This window comes from Dermatophagoides farinae, chromosome 3 (genome assembly GCF_024713945.1).
Source record: "Dermatophagoides farinae isolate YC_2012a chromosome 3, ASM2471394v1, whole genome shotgun sequence".
NCBI lineage: Eukaryota > Metazoa > Arthropoda > Arachnida > Sarcoptiformes > Pyroglyphidae > Dermatophagoides > Dermatophagoides farinae.
This window is the reverse complement of record NC_134679.1, coordinates 4,162,624-4,185,191: the sequence shown is the minus strand read 5'-3', so window position 1 is coordinate 4,185,191 and position 22,568 is coordinate 4,162,624. Positions and strand designations below refer to the sequence as shown.

At 29.8% G+C, this 22,568-nt stretch overlaps 4 protein-coding genes across 4 annotated transcripts in view; 3 read left to right on the top strand and 1 right to left on the bottom strand.

Moving 5' to 3' along the window:
- Positions 1-4: 4 nt before the first annotated feature.
- On the top strand, positions 5-909 carry Pfdn6 (prefoldin 6). The gene is made up of 3 exons (XM_047058576.2): positions 5-216; positions 295-419; positions 508-909. The coding sequence occupies exons 1-3, from the start codon at positions 88-90 to the stop codon at positions 629-631; spliced, it is 378 nt and encodes a 125-aa protein (XP_046914532.2). The 5' UTR covers positions 5-87; the 3' UTR covers positions 632-909.
- Positions 910-1,043: 134 nt separating this feature from the next.
- Positions 1,044-4,049, bottom strand: LOC124495236 (uncharacterized). The gene is given in 4 exon segments (XM_047058573.2): positions 1,044-1,628; positions 1,742-2,209; positions 2,211-2,863; positions 2,866-4,049. Coding segments are annotated over 4 exon segments (2,337 nt in total). The 5' UTR covers positions 3,497-4,049.
- Positions 4,050-5,078: 1,029 nt separating this feature from the next.
- LOC124495237 (uncharacterized) lies at positions 5,079-7,579 on the top strand. The gene is made up of 5 exons (XM_047058574.2): positions 5,079-5,639; positions 5,700-6,020; positions 6,089-6,224; positions 6,292-6,759; positions 6,821-7,579. Exons 1-5 carry the CDS (start codon positions 5,262-5,264, stop codon positions 6,934-6,936), a joined length of 1,419 nt encoding a protein of 472 aa, XP_046914530.2. The 5' UTR covers positions 5,079-5,261; the 3' UTR covers positions 6,937-7,579.
- Positions 7,580-13,932: 6,353 nt separating this feature from the next.
- LOC124495324 (uncharacterized) overlaps positions 13,933-22,568 on the top strand; it is a 37,297-nt gene continuing 28,661 nt past the window's right edge. Inside the window, exons 1-3 of the mRNA XM_047058685.2 lie at positions 13,933-14,274; positions 18,417-19,876; positions 21,926-22,502. Of these exons, the coding sequence (XP_046914641.2) occupies positions 14,157-14,274; positions 18,417-19,876; positions 21,926-22,502 (2,155 nt within the window). The 5' untranslated portion in view covers positions 13,933-14,156. The remainder of the gene's footprint in view (positions 14,275-18,416; positions 19,877-21,925; positions 22,503-22,568) is intronic.

Genomic DNA, 22,568 nt, shown 5'->3' with positions numbered 1-22,568 from the left:
ATAGTCGATCTGGTTGAAATTATCATTGAATCACGCTGTTATTTTTATTCTCATATTTGAAAAAAAAATCCAATCATCCATATCAAAATGGACGTCAAACAGCAAATCACCGATGAATTGAATAAATTTCAAGCAATTAGAAATCAATGTAAAAAGATACTTTCACAACGTGGCCAATTGGAAATACAATTGAATGAGAATAAACTTGTCAAAGAGGTATTATTGATCGAAATTTTTTTTTATTATTCAATAAATTAAATTTTAAAATAATTATATGTCATTTCTATCAAATAGGAATTAGACTTACTCGAAGATGAATCGAAAACATTTAAACTAATTGGACCAGCATTAATAAAAATTGAATTGAAAGAAGCTCGAGATAATGTTAACAATCGTATCAAATATATTACCGAAGAATTGTAAGTTGTCATTTTTTTTCCCAATGGCCGGCAATAAGATTTTATACTCATTCAATTCATTTTCTATTTTTCTATAAAATTATAAAAGAAAACGATATGATCAAACATTGGAAACGTTGACTAAACAACAGGATAAACATCGTGATGCCGTTATGAAATTGGAGCAGGCAACACAGCAAGCTATGTCAGCAGTAGCATCGAATCCAAAATAAGAAACTCATTCGAATTATAATTGTATCTCTTTTTTTTGCAATTGTTCAATATTTTTTTTTGTCTAAATGAATAATAGCTTTAAGAAAAATGTCAAACAATGACACAAACAATCGGCAAGAAAATGCCATCAAAAAAAAAAAAAAATTCAATACAACATTGTACAATCAGCATATCTATAGAAAAGGATACATTAGATTTGTTTTAAGCTATTATTACTATTGTATGTTTCAACATGGATATGTATGAAATTCTGAAAAAATAAAAATTTTTATGTACAGTTTCAATGTGTGTCATTTTCTGCAAAAAAAAAGAAACAAAAACTAGAACATCCAACGAGAAGGCATCAACAGGTTATATGGCATGGCAATTTTTTTTTTGTTTTTTGTTTAACGAATGTCAATAATGACATCATCACATGAATGTATCATCAAAATGTCCATTATAATAACTTGAATAGGTACGAGCTTGAAACAATTCACGTATGAGCGAAGATTTTTCCCTTTCCAATTGTGTGATACGTTCACTTTTTCTTGTCACTTCATCGGTCAATAAACGATTTTGTTCTTTCAATTTGTTGACCAAATTTGGATTGACAACCAGTTGTCTTGGCTGATTTGGATCCATACGTCCGTTTGCTATTAATTGAGGTGATAATTGTGTTTCAGCTTGAGATGTTAATAATGATGGTAGGCCATTCAATGGTCTTATGGCAAGATTCATATGAATGGGAAAATTTTGTCCAGCATCACGTAATGCTGTTAAATGTTGATTCAATGTTTGTATACGAACTGCTTGGAAATTTATTCGTTCCTGATAAGCATCGATATTATTATAATCAGATGCAATCAGTGATGAACCACCTGAACGGCCAACAATATTGATTCGATCCTGTATGGATGATATTTGTCTCAAATACCATTTTTTTGTATGTTCGATTTCTTCCAATCCACGTATCAATATGTCTTTTTCCTGTTCAAGTTGTTGAAATTTTTTTACCTAATTTGCATAAAGAGAAAAAAATTCGGACATGATCATTATTCATCTGATTAACATAATTTATTATTTAAAAAATTAATGAAAAAAAATAGACAAAAAATCCAACTACTTACAGCATAAAGGTCGATCCCATTCGCACCCACGGTATGTCGGCGTGGTTCTCGTGGTAGCCTCTGTTGACGAATCGATGATCGTCGATGTAATGATGAGTTATGAAAACCACTCATCATGGCCATTGATTGATCATTATCGATATAATTGTGGTCATTGGTGATTGATATAACGGGAGCAACGAATTCTTGATCATTTAGTTTTTCATCATCATTGTTAGGCGAGGCTTGTAACTGGTTCATATTATTATTTTCACGATTTATATTTGATGTTGATGTTTGAGCTGATTTTATGACCAATGAACGTGGCCAATGAAAATCAGCACCGGTATTTTTTGTTTGTAGAATTAAATCATTGAATGATGGTAACGGGTGTTTACTTAGGATATTATCTCTCCAATTTTGTAATGTTTTCATTATGCAATTTCGAGGAACAGTTTTTGGTGCCGAGTTTCCATCAGTAATCACTTGTTTTGATTATCGGTGTTTGTTCATTGTTATCGTTTATTAAAGAATTTGCTGAACTATTATGATGATTATGTTGTTCCTTTGGATTCTCATTAGTTGCATGATGCTGTTGGTAGGTATGACTATGATTATGATAGATGTGTTTTTGATAATTCATAGGCAGTTGATGATGATAATTAGGTTGATCCGCAGTAACAAACGATAGTGACGAGGACTGAGAATTGTGCGACACATCTATCAAATGTGGCATACTTTTGGCACGACATGCTTGCTGATGTTGTAATGGTTGTGTTTGCTGTTGTTGATTATCATCATTAATCGATGGACGATTTCGTCCTGTTTGGCCATATTGACTTTCCAAATATTGATGATTGACCACACGTTTAATCTCTTCTAATTGATGTTGAGAAAGATGAGGAAATTGTTTGGCCGGTTTCGGTGGTGGTTTTTGTTGTTGTTGTTGTTGTGATTCTACATTCATTAATTCGGAATTTGTCGTCGTGGTAGATGTAGTTGCTGTGGGTGATTGGTCAGAATTTGTATGATGATTCACAATTAGAATGGGCGGCGGTGGAACTTTAGGTTTACTTTTGGCAGCCATAACTTGTTCATATGATGGAAGGGGTAACTTTTTAGCAGTTGGAACTTTCCGTTGTCAATCACTGGCTGTGAATGATGTGAATGCATTTGTTGAGGGCATGTGGCATTGTTTGTCAATTTAAGATTATTACTATAACTGATATTGTTATTATTCACTTCCACCGTTTTATTACTACTTGACGTTGGTGTTGGTGATGATAATGAAGATGGAGGTGGTGGAGCAAATATTTGTGGTTCTGAGGATGGTCGATCAACGGAAGTGGATAATGCTGGAGCAGGTGGTGGTTGTAATAATTGTGAACGACTACTATTACAATCAACACCATTGGGAATAGTGATGGATGAATCGGATGTAGCCATCGAACGACATTCATCATTTATTGTCATCATTCGAACATCATTAATATCAACTTGATTTTTGAGCAAACAAAGTTTAATACCGGCACAGAATCGATCAAATGTTAGCAGACCATTGGGTAGTTTAACTTTAGCTAAACAAGCAATCAAACCTTTAGGGAAAAATGGATCACCATCATCCTCTTCCCATTGATTGGCAAGATCGGCAAAACAAATTGTACCCAATTGTTCGGTATCCATTACATCGAACAATTGTTGTAATGCTGCAACAAATTGTTTGGACATTCCATGTATGAATGGATTATCTTCGGTTGCTTCACACAATTCAATCATTTTTTGTTAATTTAATCAATTTTTCAAAAAAAAAAAATTCTAATTCAAATGAAAAATGAACCAAGAACGTGTGATTGATGAATCAATTCTTTTCACTGTTTTGACAAGGTATCACATAATCATAATCAACTTCGTGGCCATCAATATTTAATATCACACCTGAATCTGATTGATTGATCAATCGATCATCCAAGTTGAACAAAAAAAAAAAAAATAAAAATCTCAATCAAAAGAAAACCATGAAACACTTCTTGATGATGATGATGTTGTCGATCGGTTGGCTAGTGGATTTTTCGATTGATCAATCCATGAAGACGTGGTTGGCTGTTCATCGAGTTTTTTTTCAACATTTCCATTTTCAAAAAAGGAAAAAAATCCACATACACTCACACATCATTGGGCTGGACACACAAATTTCATATATAATAACATTTGAACGAGCACTACAATCAAGTAGCATCCATCAGGTAAAACAAGAGCTTCAAATCGATGATGATACAAACATTGAATTGATTTTTATTAGAAAAAAAAAACACCAAACAGGTTGGCTTCAATTCATGTCAAAGTCCAGTATACTTGTCCTGTGTGTATATACTTTTGGTCGATCGGTTGGTTTTTCTTTTCGGTGGACTGATTATCTCCGTGTTTGTGTGTGTGTGTATGTATGTGTGCGTGTGTGAGTATTGTGCCTGAAGCCGTTCACATTTTAACAACGAACAAATGAACGAAAAAAGAGGTTCGATTGAGAAAAATGGCTTAGAACTTTTTGCTGAACATTGAACAAATGAATATACGAATAGAACGTTCAACGTTATAATGCATAGTAATGTTTAGTATGTCTTTGCAGCAGTGGCCTAACATTTTACGAACTATGACATTTTTTTTTCTCTCATGATTTAACAAAAGGACATATGGCTTGATTTATAACATAACGGTCTATGGAGAAAGATGATGATAAAAAAAAGATGGAAAACAGGCGACTTGTTGCTTAGAAATGTGATCTTAATACGAATCTATTAAACGTTATCATCACATAATGACATTTTAATTTTTACAAAAAAAAATTGTTTTTAAACTTTTAATTTTGAAAATTATAAATGCCCTAAAATCGCGTCTTATACAAAAAAAATGTTGATAGTCTTATTTTTATGGTAAATTATTTTGTTTTTTTTAATGAAAATTTCAATGATAATCATTGGAAATCATGATGAATATCATATGCGAAAAAAGAAGAAAATTTTTTTTTTGCATTAGATTTTGTTTGAATATCAGAAAAAAAATTAACAGCGGCCATTGGACTTTTTTTTTACAAATCCAGTTTGGCGCCAGTTTGTATATATCAATCGAATAAATTCTTGATTGACAAAGTTCATTAATAGGCTCGCAAGGTGGAGCAATATGCATTATCATTTCACAAACACACACAACCTACCGGCAATGATTGGAACCATGTGAAATTTTTCCGAACAATGATTATGGTAACAAAAAGAAGTGGCATCATAATAAATAGTGTGATCAGTTGTGGATTCTATCACACCGATAAACTACTAGATTGGTGGATTGTTGTGGCTAGCAGAACAGCATCGCCATCTTGTCTCGGTTTTTGACACTGTGTGTTGGACGGCTCGGCAATTTTTCTATGTTTGTGTGTGTTTTTTGTTTGTATTTTTTTTTTGCCATAAATTTTTGGTATTTTGTTCTTTGTTTTATATTCTGGTCATTTTGTTTATTATATTTTCAAAACAATCATTCGATTTACTAAAGTATGGCTTATCAACGACCATACGGTAATTATCCTCCACCGCCAAATTATCACCAAGGACCACCACCTGGTATGTCTCAACATCAACAACAACCACCACCTCCAAATCAATTTGGTGGAAATTCCGGTAGTGTAACTCAAACACAACATCAACCACCTCCTCAATATAATCGTAATGTTTGGAATCATCCGCCTGGTATGGCAGGACCTCCTCCTCCTCATCATGGACAACCACATCCACAATCAAACATAAGTCCATGGATCAATCAGAATATGCCACCACATATGAATGGATCACCATTTCGCGGATTCCCACCATCACCGGTACAACAATATCCAATGGATCGAAATCATATAAAACATTCACCAAACATGCGAATGGTAAACTTAAAATTCTAAAAAATTTTTAATCATAATAACATTTGTGTCATTCATTCATAGAGTCAGGGAAATAAACGTCAGGCCGATTGGAATTCAAGTTCACAGCAAAATCATCATCATCAAAATAATAACAAACGTAATCGCCCTAGTAATGTCAACAACAATGCATCAAACAATAAGAATAATAATGTTCAGAATCAGAATAATAACATTAAACAACAGCAAAGTCCAAGCAAACAGAACACTTCAAACAATAACCAAAACAACAAGAATAATCAACAACAAAATCGTAATAAACAATGGGTCAATTATAATAGCCCAAAAAATCGTTATAGTTTTAATAATAAAAAACGTATGAATAATAATGTAAAATCAAATCAGGTAAGAAATTCTTATTGAATGGTTTGATGATATAATCTAAATCAATCTTAAAATTTAATCCTTTTCAGAAGCAGCAAAACAATGCCAACAAAAAGAAAGAGTTATCTATTGTCGATGTCGATGGTAGTGAACAAAAACAACAGAATGAAGATCATAGTGAACAAATTGAAAAGTATTTCCAGAATGTGACCGGATTAATTTGCAGTATGTACAAAATGATTTCTCACTATGAACCAATTAAATTTCAATTATTATAATCTTATCCATATAGATCTTTGCAATGTATTTCTTCGAAATGTTCAAGATGCAAATGTACACTGTAAAAACAATGCCGATCATAAAACAAAAGTAGAATTAGAAATAAAAAAACAACAAGAAGAGGAAAAAAAGAAACTAATGGAAGAAGAGAAGAAAAAGAAGGAAGAAGCTGAAACTAAAACGGAAGCTAATGAATCTGCAAATGAACCGACTAACGCATCTGAAACACCGACAACATCTGATGCTTCAGCTACTGTCGCTAGTGGTAGCGGTGATCAGGAAACTACCGATGTTCAAAATGAATCATCAGTGAATGTCGAATCATCTGCAACGGAACCAGAAAACGCAACAGCTGTTGTAGTAAATACAACGTCTGAAGATAAAACAGCCGAAACGACCACTACATCTACTAATGATGAAGATGAAACGGAATCAGCCGAAGCATCATCGACTACTAATGTCGAATCAAAAGCAGATGAAGGTATAAACAAAAGTTTCACAAACATTATGATTAATTAAATTTCATTTTCATCCAAAATTAGATGCCGTTATGGCAGAACAGCCTGAACCACTGCAGCAACAAATGACCCGTGGTGGACGTGGCGGTGGCCGCGGTTATCGGGCTCGTGGTGGTCGTCGTGGTAGGGGGAGAAGATAAGCAAACTTCTGTCAATGAAAATTTGATCATCGATTCATGTACCTTAGATCATCTGGAACATATATTGACCATATTTAAGTCTTTATTTCAACATGTGAATTGGGTTTAGTATCGACCATCTTTTTCATTATCATTGTCATTAGAAACACTATAATTTTTCAAATTTTAGTTTGATATTGTATTTTCGGCGCTTAGATCGCACACACCTACACACAAACACAGACACACAATACATACATTACTTTATGTGTTAGTAATTTTTTTTTTATTTTAGACAATTACATTTGTCCTTATTGCTTCATCAACATTTTTAATCAAATTAATGATGTATCCATTACCTATCATTAATTATTTGAGAATTTTTCCTTTATAATCTATCAAAAGAATCTTGTATTACAATTTATTATTCGATACTCAAACAGAAACAAGAAAATGGAATAACAATCTCAGAAGCAAAAAAAAAACAGATTTCACATGGAAATATATATCTTCATCAACAATTTTTTTTTGTCACCCATTATATTTGCGGCTCTATAACTAATTTATCTATTAATGTATATCATATTGATGGGAAGATTTTTAATTTTTAATTCAATAAAAAAGTTTTTTTTTCATGAGAAAAAAAATAACTTCTGCAGATGTTTATCCATCGATAATTTTGAATTTTTACAGTAAAGAGTCAAATTTTTTATTTTTCGATTATAAAATTTTTTTGAAAATAAAAATATTTTACTTTATAGAAAATTATGTATTAGCATGTGGATTGATTTAATTTACGTTAGTATTATATACAATACACGTTCATTAATCCATATGTGTGTGTGTGAGTGAGTGAATGTTTTGAAGGATTCTGTCCAAAAAAGATGCGGATTCGATCAATTTTAAATGGATAAATTCTTGTTCTTATTTGTTTGTTTTGATTCGATAATGAAATGATGGCCTAAGATTTATTGTGGTTTTTTCCTCTTCTTATTCCATCTAATTCACTTTAATTCGAATTGGAATTATTCCCACAAATTGTTGATCACCAAGATGAACATCTGGGGATTTTTTTTTTAAATGATTTTTTGGATTTTTCTCGTTCTTCATCAATTCATATGGAATCTTTGAACAAGGATCATTTTTTGTGGTTTTTAATGGAAAATTGTGAATTTTTTTTTTACTATAAGCTTGAATTATTTTCATGAATGTTTTTGATTTTAGTTTTTTCTCCAAATAACTGATCATAAACATTTACACAAATGTGTTTACCATATGAAATGATTTGTCTTTTTTTTTTGAATTGAAAGAATTGTAAATCAAGAATAAGGGCCGAATGTACAAATAGAATTATTTCTGGTTTGATTTTAGAAAAAATTTCCTTGAAAAATAATAAAACAAAGACCCGATTCAGAAATTCGACCTAAATTTCTTTTCACGAATGATTGGGATTATGTGAACTTTAACCAAATGTCTGATTCGTTGTTGTTAATGGAAAAGCAAGTAGTATAGCCATTGGATCAAATCAAATAATAGCTAACGAATCGATAATCAAATGTACTCAACACACATGATTCAATATGAATGGCCAAAGGGATTCGAGTAGTAGTACTATTGAGCAGCACAAGAAAGAAAAATTTTTATACACACACACAGTTGGGGTCTAATGTGGCCAAACTACTTGTTGTTGTTGTCCGTTTGAATTTTGAATTCAAGTATTCAGCATCAAATGTCGACGGCCATCCAAAATGGGCAAAATTGCGCGCTTTAGAAATTGTTGGGAGGGATTTTTTTTTCGAGTAAGACGAAGAGAGAGAAAAAAATTAACTATAGCCACTATGGTCAGGTCGTCAACAAACTAGCTTATGTTCGGGTTTTAGCTTTTTCTTTCTTTCTCTCTTATTTATTTCGTAAAAAAAAATGATCATTCAATTTCATGTGGTCTTCATCGTCATGTCTTGTTTGTGTGTTCGAAGGCGAAAGCCTCGATATATTTCGAATGGTCAATATTTATTGGCCAACACAATGGACAACAACAACAAAAAACAACAGTGATTTTCAAGTCGACGACATCACCGAAATTTTCATCATCATCATCAAAAAATTATGTTGATGATGACGATGAAGAATGCAAATTATGGGAATAAAAAAAAATATTCAAATTATCTTGATATATGAATAAATGTGTGTTGCTGCGTGAACATATTCACTGCAGCAACTAATCATAATCATAATCATCATCATGATGGACATTGAAACTTCCATGACTTTATCATCATCATCAGCATTGTATCGGACATCATCATAGATTCAATTTATGTGTGTGTGTGTGTGTGTGTGTGTGTGTGTGTGTGTGTGTGTGTTTGTCTATGTTCGTTTGTTCTTCTTTCAAATTCATTTTATTCAAGTTTTTTTCGTATAAATGTAGCTCGAATATTTTGTTTTTGCTGCGATTTTTGTCCAATAAAGAAAAAAAACCGCCAATCTCAATAATGTGCATTACCAGAAAAAAATCATATCATTATCAACACAAGTGAATAAAATTTAACATATTCAGTCATTGTCACATTGATCAAATCGATAATCGGCCATTAGTTGACTTTGACACCAGTGAATTTTGTGAATTCGAATCAAACCATGTAAGATAAAGTAAAAATCATTTATTCGTCCGTCTTCAATGACCATCATGATCATAGATGATATGGTTATTGAGCAGCAAACAACAATCTGGCCCAATTTGGTCGATTTTAGAATTGAATAATAATGATTTATGAGTATAAATCTTATTTATTACGGATGATGTTAAAAACCTTCTAAACTTGTTTTCCATTCCAAATTTATTCATTTGATTCTCTTAGTTTGTGATCAATATTATAATTTTATATTTCAAAATTATAGATAATCTAAAATGTACTGTTTTCTTTTTTCCGGCCTATTCGATAACAAGAAGAAAAATACACAAAACAACTCTGATGTTTCTGGAATCTACATCATCAAAATTTTTTCCAAGATTAACTTATATAAAAGATGTTGATCTCTGATTGATTGACTGAATTGTTTATTGTATTGTCTTATTGTCTCTCTCTCTCTCTTTCTTTCTCGCTATGTGTCCATCGTCATTGTCATCGGATATCTTTGTTTTTGATATAATTCAAATAAAAACAACTAGAAAAAATATAGAGTTGTCTGTAAATGCATTATATGCAAATCATTTCATGTTATATCGATGAAAAATCAGTATTTTGATTTGATCGATTGGATTTTTGTTGTTATTGTTGTTGTTGGCCGCCCTTTCCGTTCTCGTGTTGATTGGTAAGTTTTGTTTTCCAATGATTTTAAATTTCCTTTTCGATTTGCCTGTTTGTTTGTTTTTTGATTTGTAACCTATTTCAACTTCGAACTGTGATCAATCAATAATTATCTCGTAATCCAAAAAAAATTACAGCGCTTGGAATGATCCAAAATCATTAGATCAGTGTTTCTTTTGATCAAATTGAATTGATACTCGATGTTTGAATGAAAATAATTTTATTTTTTCTTCAAAAAAAACCGATCAAATAATTATTTGTTAATTTCGGCATCTGATTTAAAAATGATACAGCATACACCTGCAACATTTACCCTTTATAAGACGATGATGATATAACCGAGGATTCATAATGAAAATTTTCTGTCGATTCATGACAAACAAATAGAAAATACTGCTGACGTTTGAATTTTTTTCCTTTGTTCTCTTTCATGATAAAATAATTCAATTGGTTATAGCGATATATCATACATATATCGTTTTGATGATCATTTGTTACCTGAATAGTTTTTGTTGTTGTTGTTGTTGTTGTTATTTATTGTATTTCACATTTCGCATTCCAATACAATTTATTTCATTTTGATGATTCACATCAAATATATTGATTATCGTTTTTTTTGTGTTTCTATTTATAATAAATTGATTCATTGATTCATCCATCAATCAATCAATCATTCATCGGATAAATTGATCGATCATCGATAAAATGGAATCATATTGAAACAACAAAATGATGATGATGACAGGAAAAAAAATTCTATTCAATTTTGTCACGAATTTTTTCTTCTATTCTTATTGCTTTAACATTAGTGTAGTTTGAATTTTTTGATTGAATAAATGTTATTTTCGAATGGATTTTTTTTAGAATTAAATTTTATCATTCATTGATGATGATTATAATGAATCAAATGAATTTGATGCATAAAAATGTGTGGTGTTGTTGGTGGTATAAATTCTTCTCGAAGAATATAATAATAATGATCATCATCATCGTCAATAACAATTAATCGATGATAAATCAATGACCTGTCCTCAATTTTTTTTCTTTTCATAGAAAAAAACCCTTTTTATAACTTAATAGCTTATGAATTAGTAAATGATGACCATTTAATGATCACTAGTAGTGATGGATGTTTCCATATTGTTCATCACAGTATGTATGAATTCATGCATTAATATGTCTTTTTCAAAATTTTTTTTTCTTTTGACAAAACCAAAATAAGTAACCTGAATGTTTATCATAGAGAGAGGTTAGGTCATATCATTTATCAAATCACCAATTGGACATTATTGTTATATTGCCGGTGGTGTATATCTATGATGATGATGATGATGATGATCATTTTCATTCATTTAGTTTTTTTTCCGCCTTGATCTATGAAAAAAGTTACGAATTTTTAAAATTTGTTTTCTCGAAAAAAAGTTGGATTAATTTTTTTTCAATTTATCCAATCATTTCCTATGTGGGTTGTGTTATAAAAATGTTCATAGTGTTAATTATGGTGTTTGAGATTTTGTTTGAATTTCTTTTCATTTCATTTCATTTTTTTTTCAACGAAAAATCTTTAAATATCTTCTTTCTCCAGCTTTTCAAGTTGTTGTTGTTGTTGTTTTTTCTTGTTGTTGATACTTATTATTATTTTTCGAGCATTTTGGATCATCAATTTTATTTTCAAATTTTTTTTTCCGATCCTTTCGTTTTCGTTTTTTGCGTTCCAGACGATGATGATAAAGACCGAAAAAAAAGAAAATAAATAAATGAAATATTTGAGACTCATGCCAGACACATGATTATGATGATGACGATGATGATGATGTTTGTGATAGATAATTGGAAGGAAAAATGAAAACAAAAAAAAAGAATGAAAAGAACGAATGAAATCGATGATCCTATTCGATCCAATCGAATTTCTGCTTTTTATTTTCAAATCATGTGAAAGGCGGTTGTGGTGGTGGTGAAGAAGAAGAAAAAAAGTTTTTTGTTTTTCTCTATTTACTTTGTTTTCAATAAAGATTCAATTTTTGTTTTTTTTTTTTTTTTTGATTGAATTCGACCATTGTTGTGAGATAAAAAGCAGTTTTTTTCATTTCTTTCTTATTATTTATTCTAGATTTGTGTTTATAAGTGTATTTGTTTTATGCTCATCTTTTTTTCTGGTAATTTTTTTTCTGGTGAATCTACAATTATATAGTCCAAGTTTGTTGTTGTTTTGTTTTTGATTCTATTCATCTGTATTATCAGTATTTTGGATTTTTGTTCAAAGTTTTTTTTGTTTGTTTGTCTGTATTACGATAATAAAATGAAAGTTTTGTTACTGAGGATTGCTGCCGTTGCGATCAAATCAAATCAAATCCATGTTTTATATACGAATGAAACTTATTGGAAATGTAGGAAAATAAAAATATTTGACGACAGATTGCATAAAATTTGATTTTCAGGTTAAGCAAATGAATGGATGAGACATTGAGAAAACGGTGAATCAAATAGACAAGGGTTTCACATTTTTTTCTGTTTTTTTTTTATTTGAATTTGACTTTTTTTTCGAGGGGAAAATGAACAAAAAAAACTTGATAAACATTTTTTTTCCTGATTAAAATTCATCTATTTTTAGCATCACATTCATTTATAATGTTCCAACCCGTTTTTTATCTCTCTCTCTCTCATTCATTCTAGTTCCTGTGTTTGATAATCAAAATATTTGTTCACATGTGGTAAATATATTTCCGCCATTCAAACTTATAAGTATTTCCATTTTATCAATCTTTTTTAATCTATGAAAATCGCATAAATATCATCATCATAAGTAGTATGAAATGTTGTTGTTGTTTTTTACTTTACTTTACTTTTTTTTGTTTGTTTGTTTGTTTGATTACCATAGTTGATGAAACTGTTGAGAGATGCAGACCAAAAAAAATGATTCCAATGATAAATTAGTATTTGAAAGAGATGAGAGATGGCCATAATCTAAAATTTTTAATAAGCAAAATAACTATAATAATAATGACGAAATATCTTAACATTTTCCGTTTCTTTTGCCTTTTTTTCAGATTAAATACGTATACATGGAAAAAAAGGATTATGGATCCATTTTTTGTTTGTTTGTCTGTGAAAAAAAATGAAAATTACCAACAAAAGAATCACCCAAATTGTTTTTTTCTATTGAATTGAAAATTTTGTTCTTTTTTATTTCTCCGTTTGAATACATCATTTGTCATTTCGACATCATCATCATTTGTAGTCGAATAAACATGTGGATTATCGTTTTCCTTTTTTTTCATATTCATTATTGTTCCACACACATATTGATCCAACATTGCAAAAACATGATGAACAACAACAAAAAAAAAGTATGAATAATCTTTTGGCCAACATCATTTGTTATTGTTCACGTTTTTCTTTTCCATTTAAACGGCTATTTATTCTTCATTAATTTTTTTTTTCATACATTCATCAAGTTCCAAAATATTTTTTCTCCGAATTTTCACTCCAAACATTGGTGCCCAAAAAAAAAAAAAAAATTCAATGTCATTTTTTTATATGTCAAACCAATTTTTATCTGTTGTTGTTGTTGTCTATCTCCATCCATAAGTAGAACAACAAGGAATTTTTTCTTTTGTTTTTGTGAAAAGTTTTAATGCGAAAAAAAAATTGTCACCACGAATTACTCATTCGAAAAAAAACGTTTACCATTTCATGACAACAGTGTGACGATCATTTTTATACTTACATCATCTTAATGATGATACATAATAATCTACTATCGCCATAATCATATTTGTGGTTTTCTTCATAAATGACCACAAATATCAATTTTTTCTTTTCCCTGTTAATGTCATAATCGTGCCATACACTTGGAGTTGTATTTACGAAAACAAGAAAAAATAATCTGAAAAAAAATTTAAATTATTCAACCCAAAAAAAAACTCATCTTCAATGCAGAAAACAATGTCTAAATCATCCGATTCAAAATCAACAACATCAGTACCGATTAAGATGATGAAATTGATTGAGATTATTCGTTCCAAATATGGTTATGGTTTCACATTGTCCGGTATGTTTTTTTTTGTTGAAAATTTTTCTTTTTTTTTCAATATTTTCTAATAAAAATTCCACTCATATCAGGTCATCGATATCACCTGTTATAGAGTAGGTTGACTGGTTTTTTATTTTTTATTTTATTTAGTATATAAGGAATAATTAGCTCGTTGAAATTCTCACACCTTATCAAAGTAAAAATTACATATACGAAACAGTTTTTTCTGCTTGATCATCCTACCTGAATTTCATTTCAAAATTTCAAAATTTAACAGCCATACAATATGGTAAAGTTTTTATATGTGAAATTCAACTTATTATGACTGATATTTTTTGATCACACACACACACACACATCATTACCAACAAAACAGGTGTTGAGAATGATCTTTCTTCCTCTTTGAATTTTTTTTGCACTTAATCAAGATCAAAATAAGAAATTCATAATTTAGATTTTGATTTTTTTGATATGAAATATTGATTGTGAGAAACAAAATTTTGTCTCCATTTTTTTTTTATTACTGTCGATTCATCAATTTCATGTTGATGATGTTAGAAATTTGTCGTTTTTTCAAAATGAAAAAAAAATCTGATCCATTTTAGATTTGATCCGATATGATCTTATCACAATTGTCAAATGGGGACATGTCGTTTAGTTTTCTCATCATTAAAATATTGGTTCCCAAATATTTGATTGCAAGAACACACACCGACAATGTTCAATTTGATCTTTTTTTCAATTCATTTCGTTTCGAATCAATTCAGCTTCATATAATCATCATTCTTATTGAGAATAGTTATATGAGAATTTGAATATTTTCATATGCATAAGAAACAAGATCCGTTTGACCTTTTTCTGGCATTTGGATTAATTTTTTTTTTGATAAATTTTCTTGGTTGATAATCCTAGACAAATTATTCTTATTGGTTTAAAATTCCTACGTTAATTGGATTAAAACGTATCATCATTCTAGGTTTTGTTTATCTATTCTTCTTCTTCTTCTTCTTTATCTCTCTGTATGTATGTTTGTTTTATCATTTTTTTCCTTCGACAATCTTATCCTGATTGATACAACAGCAATCGATACTTAATCCAATGATATGGTCATTCGTTCATTGAATGATCATATAATAGGATTATATATTGACTTTTTTTTTGCTTTTTTTCCAAAAAAAAATCAATTAATCATTCATTCATTAATCGTCATTTTAATAATAATAAAATAATTTTCAACCATAATGATGCTTAAAAAATTGCAAATAATTCCGCCTGAAAAATTGAACATGAATAAGTCAAACGAAATTTCAAAACATCAACAGGATGTCAGCTAAAGTCAGCAGACGAATTTGCAAACCACAAACAAGATGTTTGTTTTTTCGTTTTTTTTTTGTTCATCGTTTTCTGTCTAGAGATGGCCATTTCCTTTTCTTGATATTTTCCCAAGAGAATTTTCCCTTACCATTCATTTACATTCATGCCTTTGGGCCATCAATCATCATCATTGTATATGCACGAAACATGATGATCTGGTCTATAGACAAATTGTAATCAAATGAACATTGGTGGTGACAAATTCATCGTAAAATTTAGAATGACAACAAATATATAAATATAATTTGTTAATTAATGTGTTGGTGTTTTTTTTTCTAATTCAATTTTCATACGTTGATTTATATAATACATCTTCACCTGTAAATAAATTCCCAATACAATGACAACTGGGTTTCTCTATTCATAATTTCTATTCTTTAATACATCACCATTATTATTATCTTAATAATCAATAATTTAGATTATTCTACCCAAAAAAATTAATTAAAGCGTTTGTTATATATTCGTATTTCAGACATTATCATCCTGATTTCACAATAGGTTTCTACCAAAAAAAAAGTAAATAAATTAGCTTTACTTTCGTGAAAATAAAGTTATTAGCTACAAAGAAGTTTTTTTTCACCATTTTGATTATTAAGCTTATTAAGCTATTAGTGCTCATGTCTTAATATTCTAGCTTTTTTCAAGTAATAAAAAAAAACATTAAAAAATGTCATCATTTATTGTTTCACATTTTATATAGCGAAATCATGTCCAATGACATAACATTTTTGTAAAAATTTGGTCATATTTTGTTTAATTCTTTCATTCTTAATTTTTTTTTGTTTTAATATTAATCAGAATTCATCGATACTGTGCCAATTTCTTTTCACTCTTTCTATTTGAAGCGAATACTGTGCTTTCATTTATATTCTTCTGATTTTTGTCTATTCCACAAAATGGAAACAATGAAAAAAAAGCAAGTTTAGCACACACACACAATAACCATTTAGTAAAAATGTTTTATTGACAACACATTCTGGTTAAAATGGGAACAAATATCATTCTATCATTTACTATTTCGAAATTAAATTACCCGCGTCCTACATGTTTGTAAATGATAGAATAATATTACGGTATATTTACTTAATAATAATAATGTTCATCTTCATGATTCGTGTTCATGTTGGTCCAGAAACACCAATTCATAACATACATTAAAGAGAGGATAATGATAAAGGAATGAAATGAAAAAACAAAAGTTGAAAGTATTGACTTGCTGTCGACCTAAATCACACACACACATATATAACATTTTTTGTGTTTCTTTTTTTTTATTCCACTTGATGGTCACGCGATTCTTTATGTGTTTTTATGACTACTTGGTCTGTCATTTTTCGTTTCTTCTGGTTTAATTCGTGTCCTAGGTACCCAAATGGTAGTAACTCATCATCGTTGTTGGTCATTTTCATTCATTTATTCGTGTTAATCTAATAGGAGAATAAAAAATTTGACCGAAATAAAAATGTTCCTCACTTTTCAATTTATTCGTTACAATATTTTTTTTCTGTTGGTTGTTTAGGTGGTTGATATTATTTGGTCCAGAAAAAAAAAGTTATTTGCTGAAATGGATAAGCCTAGTTACTAAAAAAAAGTAGGAGAATTAAAATTAAAAAATTGTAGAAACTACCACTACACTTCCTATAAAAATTTGAATTGTTTTCCGAATCATCGTTCATTAGTTGTTAGACTCATCTTGTTTTGGCTTTTTATTTTGGAAACTTTTTTTTCATTTGTTGTAACAAGTTGCTAACCCTTTTGAATTTGCATAACTATATAATTTGATTGTTGCTAGGGTATAGACACGAATTCAAAAAAAAAGAAGAAGAAATAAAAGGTAAATGGTAGAGAAAAAAATTCATTCATAAATTGGCCTCATTTTCTATCTACTTTTGAGTATCCATTGGATACTCTAACTAGAAATTTTTTTTTATTTCAATAAATTCTTAGTCTGAAATTTTCTGAATTCTGATGATAAAAATCGCTATTTAATTTCAAATTTACATACAATTTTGGTCAAATTTTTATTGTTTTTTTTTCTTTTTTTTTTGAATTATCCATGAATTTCTCATCAAAAATATTGACAAAAAATGTCATGTCAGTCAATCGAACCAATCATAGATTTTCTAAAACCGTATATTGATTGATCGATATTATCCACTGTTGCTTGTTATTCATAATGATAGTGTTTATATGTCAATGTTCAATCATTGAAACCTGTTCGATTCTGGTTAGATGCCTATTTTTTCATTGAATGAAAAAAATTTCATGAAAATTTTTCTACGATGTCACCGGCACACACACATACATGACGCTGATTTTTGATCAGATTCTTATTTAATCATCACATTGTCATTGTTCGTTTCGCATTGATAGTAAAGATGATCCACACATTTTTTTGGGCGTCGATCATAATTATAATGAATTGTCCGCGAAATACGAATAGTCCGTTTTGTGGTTTTATTTGACAGGTCAAAACGAAAAACAACTACTTGCTTGATTGCTATTTGATAACTAAAAATAACTTGCTTTGGGCAAAAAATGACAAAATGCGTTTATTTTTCGTTTTGTTTTTCTTTCCATTATATTTTAACCATTTTACGTTTTATTGGCAAATTTTGTACAGAGAGAAAATTATTTCTAATGAAACAGGTCTCAGGTCATGGGTTTTCGATTATGTTTTTTGTCCATTCGTTAATTTCACTTATTCAATTAGACAGTAGAGATTTTTTTCTCATTTTTTTGAAAATAAATTTTAATTTAAACTTTTTTTTCTGATAAAATAGGTGAAATGCCATGTCGATTAACACATGTTAAAGGACATGCTCGTTTGGGTGGTCTTAGATCCGGTGATCGTCTTCATGCTGTAAATGGACAAAATGTTGATACATTTACACACGATCAGGTAGTCGAATTGATTACATCGGTTTCAGATGGACGATTATTGCTACAAGTTTCAGCTGCTTCTATCGATGATTCTTTTTCGTCATCATCATCATCATCATCAGCATCTTGTTGTTCATCTAGTGATGAAAATAATGATGACCAAAGGCCTAAAATTCATCGTGATAATCAAATACTAGATCAACGTCAATTTAATTCTACTTCCGCTAAAATTACGACTTCAGAATCAATATCAATGATGATTGATGAGGATAGAAAATCATCGATATCAGCTTTAACTACATCGAAACTTCCTCAACCACAACAACAATCCATTCAGCAATCATCGATACAAAAATATCGTCCACATCGAAATGCTAGAAATCATCATCATTATCATCGAAATAATCATCGTACTATACCTCACAATCATCGTAATTATCATACGAAAAAGCATCGATCAATGAAAAATAATCAATGCAAACGCCAACAGCAACAAGAGCCACAATCCTCAACCACAGCGACGACGATTTTAAGTCCATCGGAAACGTATCAAGATGAGTGTCGAATATCATCATCCAGGTATCATTATCGTAACAAACCTAGATTCAAAGATCATAAACGAAATAACCATCATCATAATCGATATAATAAAAATGGTGATCAATCATGCAATAGCGATGGTGATATTCATACTAATGTAGCCGAACATTTTGATGGCCTATGGAAACGAGCATCGAATCAAAGTGGAACGCCACAGCAAAAACAATCATATCATTCATTCAAATCAATCGATAATTTATTGGATCGATTTCAAAACTATGGCAATCATAAAGATGATGATGAATTATTGTTACATCAACATTATCGAAATCATCAGAAATTAGAGCAAAGAAAAATTCTTCAAAATATTCAACATCAGCAACAACAACAACAACAACAATCAAATAATATTACAGCAGAATTCAATAATAAGAAGCTATATCAAACGAATTCTAATCCACAATTTAATGAGATGAATTCTTTCAAAGTTCACACCGATGTTCATCATCATCATCAATATCAGCGAGGCTACCAGAATACTGATGGTAAATTATTTTCCCTTTCATTACAGAATGTCTCAATAGCAAATGATAAAGATTCGATAGCAAATGAACAACAATCAACATTTATGAATAAAAATAAGAATAAAATATCTAAAACAAAAACAAATTCAACAACATCAGGCTTCTCATCCATATCACAATCCCCATCATCATCTACATCCAATTCGCCAGGATCATCGCCAACATCGACCACTGAACGATTATTGGCCAATGAAAAGAAAATAAAGCCATCCGTAGCCAATATTGGACAGCATTTGGTGAGTTTCATGTTTCAAACTCAATTTTTATTTTTTTTCCATTCTATTCAACAATTTAATACAACAATTCAATTCAACAATTGGCTCCTTTTTGTTGTTATTGTTAAACAAAAAGCGAAAAGAAAAGCAAATTCCATTTCTCAAACTTGACCTAGTTTAGTTTCGCTTTTGTCATGATTTTTTTTTTTTTTTTGGATATCACCTGCGTTTTTTTGTTTGTTTCTTTGTATAAAGTAAATGTTTAAAAATGAAATAAAGAAAAAGTCTAATAGAATATCGGCTGACTATAACATCTCATATTTTTTTCAATACATTTCTCATGTATCATGTATTTGTCAATCGACTAATTGAGTTGACCTTATACTTGACTTTTCTTTAACGTTTTTTTTTATTTCAGTAAAAGAATGAAAACGTGGAATGGAGTGGATTTTTTTTTGTAGTCATTTGTCAACCGTCATAGGTTCAATCGTCATTGAAATCTATTCACACACACATTGAAGAATTCACTTTTCAAGATTGATTGATTGGATTTTATTAATGCCATTGCCATTATGATTGTCGCTTAATTTTTATTTATTTTTCATTTTTTTGATTTTTTTTTAAATTACACAATTTCATTATTTGCTTGTGAATGAAACTTTTTATTTTTTGTTTTTTTTTTTTACTCTGGTTAGTTGATAAAAACCACAACACACACATACACACAGAGCAGCCGGAAATCTCGATTTCTTACAAAAGAAAAGAAAAATACCACACACTTCTATTTGTCAATAACTTTGATTGTGTCTGAAAAAAAAATTTAGGCGAGGATTTCCGTCGTTTTTGTTTCGTGTGAAATAAAAATTCCATTGAAAATTGAAAATATAAACGCTGTTAGCTGATGATATGGTGATGAAGAAGAATATGATCCGGAAATCGGATAGACTATCGATCTCATTGGCATCAAAGAATGAAGGACGTTTTTTTCTGATGAACTTGTTATCATCCCAATCATCCATCTGGGTGTATCAAGCTGTGAATGGTTATAAATGTTTTCATTTTTTTTTTGTATTCGCAATTTGTGTTTATACCATCCATCCATCCATCTATTCAAAGACAGAAAAGAAAAGAATGGAGAAAAATAAATTGCAACAATCAATCACTTAACCAATTAACCTTTTCGATGCATGTGTGTGTATGTCGCTTTGCGTCATTTGAAAGATGTTTTATGTTCTTTCTTTTTTTCGATGTTGTTATTTCAACATCAAACTTGAAATTCTACTTATTCATTTTGGTCGAACTACTTTTTAAATTTGATCTTCTTGAATTCGTTTTTTTTTTCTTCACGCCAACGTCGTTGTTAGTTGAAGATAGTGTCATTTTCTTTTTCGATTTGGTTTTGTCCAAATTTTTTGCTTTCCTTTTTTTTCCTACTTCCAGAATGACGTTAAGAGTAATCAAGTCAAACAATTTTGCTAACTTTTTTTTTCTTCTTCATTGGCTTCTGGTCATTCTGGTATATTTCTATTGTCAAGATGTTGTGGCTTTCATCTTGTCACAGCAGAAGTAAAAGACAAAAAAAAACAAAATTTTCAACGACAAAAACTTGATAGCATTTCCATTCGTACAATTTTCATATTCGAATCAAAAGAAAAACAAACAAATAAATGAATAAATATTGCCGGAAAAAAAAAGAAATCTGAAATCATCATTGTTTTACTAGAACTTTCATAATATGGATAGTTTTTTTATTTTATTCTACAATAATATTTCACCATTTAAAGTAATCTGGTCTTTAACGAATTCTTGGATCAATATCTGGTACACATACGGAAAGAATAAAAAAAATCAAGCAATAAAAAAATCGATTTAATCGATTTTCAATCGATTGATTTTCATTAGAATTATCATTATCATTTGTTCTGGTCGTCAGTCTTGATTATTATTATTTTGGAAACACACAATCACACAATTGTCTCCTTGACCAGAAACAGAAGAGAAAAAACAATTTTGTTTTTTTTTGTTTGATGATTAAATTGTTTTTCTATTTTGTTTTGTTTTTTCTTTTAGTTGCAGCAGCCATCTTCCCAATCATCATCATCATCATCACCCCCGGAACTGTTTGTTTCAAATGCTTCAAGTCAATCAACAACAACAACTACATTAACCGATCGTGATCATCATTCACAAGCAATATTTCGTTCAATCGTTGAATGTATACGAATCATACGTTGTCATTATAATGATGATGATGATGATTATAATCATAATCAACATTGGATCAATATTCAATCAATATTTGATCAACATAATTCAGAAATCATTGATAATGATGATGAATTAAATTCACCATTATTGATTGCCATATATCCATGTGAATTATATTTATATGGTTCTGATATAAATTATCATATACGTGCCAAACAAATTATACAATGTCAACTATTAAGGCCAACCAGTAAAGAACATTTCGTATTAATGATTCGTGATGATAATGATGATGATGTCGATCGGATTCGTGCATTTATAATGAAAGTTTCATCAAACACCTGGCAATCTCATCATAATCATCATCATATAGCTTCACTATTATCAATCAAATGTACTCCGGATCCAATTTCCAATGATCATTGTCTTGAATTTCCTGGTAAGTGAATACAACCAAAAAACAAGGAAAATAAAAGATTTTTTTTTGTGGAATTAAAAAAAAACA

Excerpts from the sequence above, each read along its gene's own strand:
- LOC124495237 (XM_047058574.2), top strand. The coding sequence starts at position 5,262 with ATGGCTTATCAACGACCATACGGTAATTATCCTCCACCGCCAAATTAT. Across the intron at positions 5,640-5,699 it reads ATTCACCAAACATGCGAATG|AGTCAGGGAAATAAACGTCA; the intron begins GTAAACTTAAAA and ends ATTCATTCATAG. Across the intron at positions 6,760-6,820 it reads CGAATCAAAAGCAGATGAAG|ATGCCGTTATGGCAGAACAG; the intron begins GTATAAACAAAA and ends ATCCAAAATTAG.
- Pfdn6 (XM_047058576.2), top strand. The coding sequence starts at position 88 with ATGGACGTCAAACAGCAAATCACCGATGAATTGAATAAATTTCAAGCA. Across the intron at positions 217-294 it reads AGAATAAACTTGTCAAAGAG|GAATTAGACTTACTCGAAGA; the intron begins GTATTATTGATC and ends TCTATCAAATAG. Across the intron at positions 420-507 it reads AAATATATTACCGAAGAATT|AAAACGATATGATCAAACAT; the intron begins GTAAGTTGTCAT and ends AAATTATAAAAG.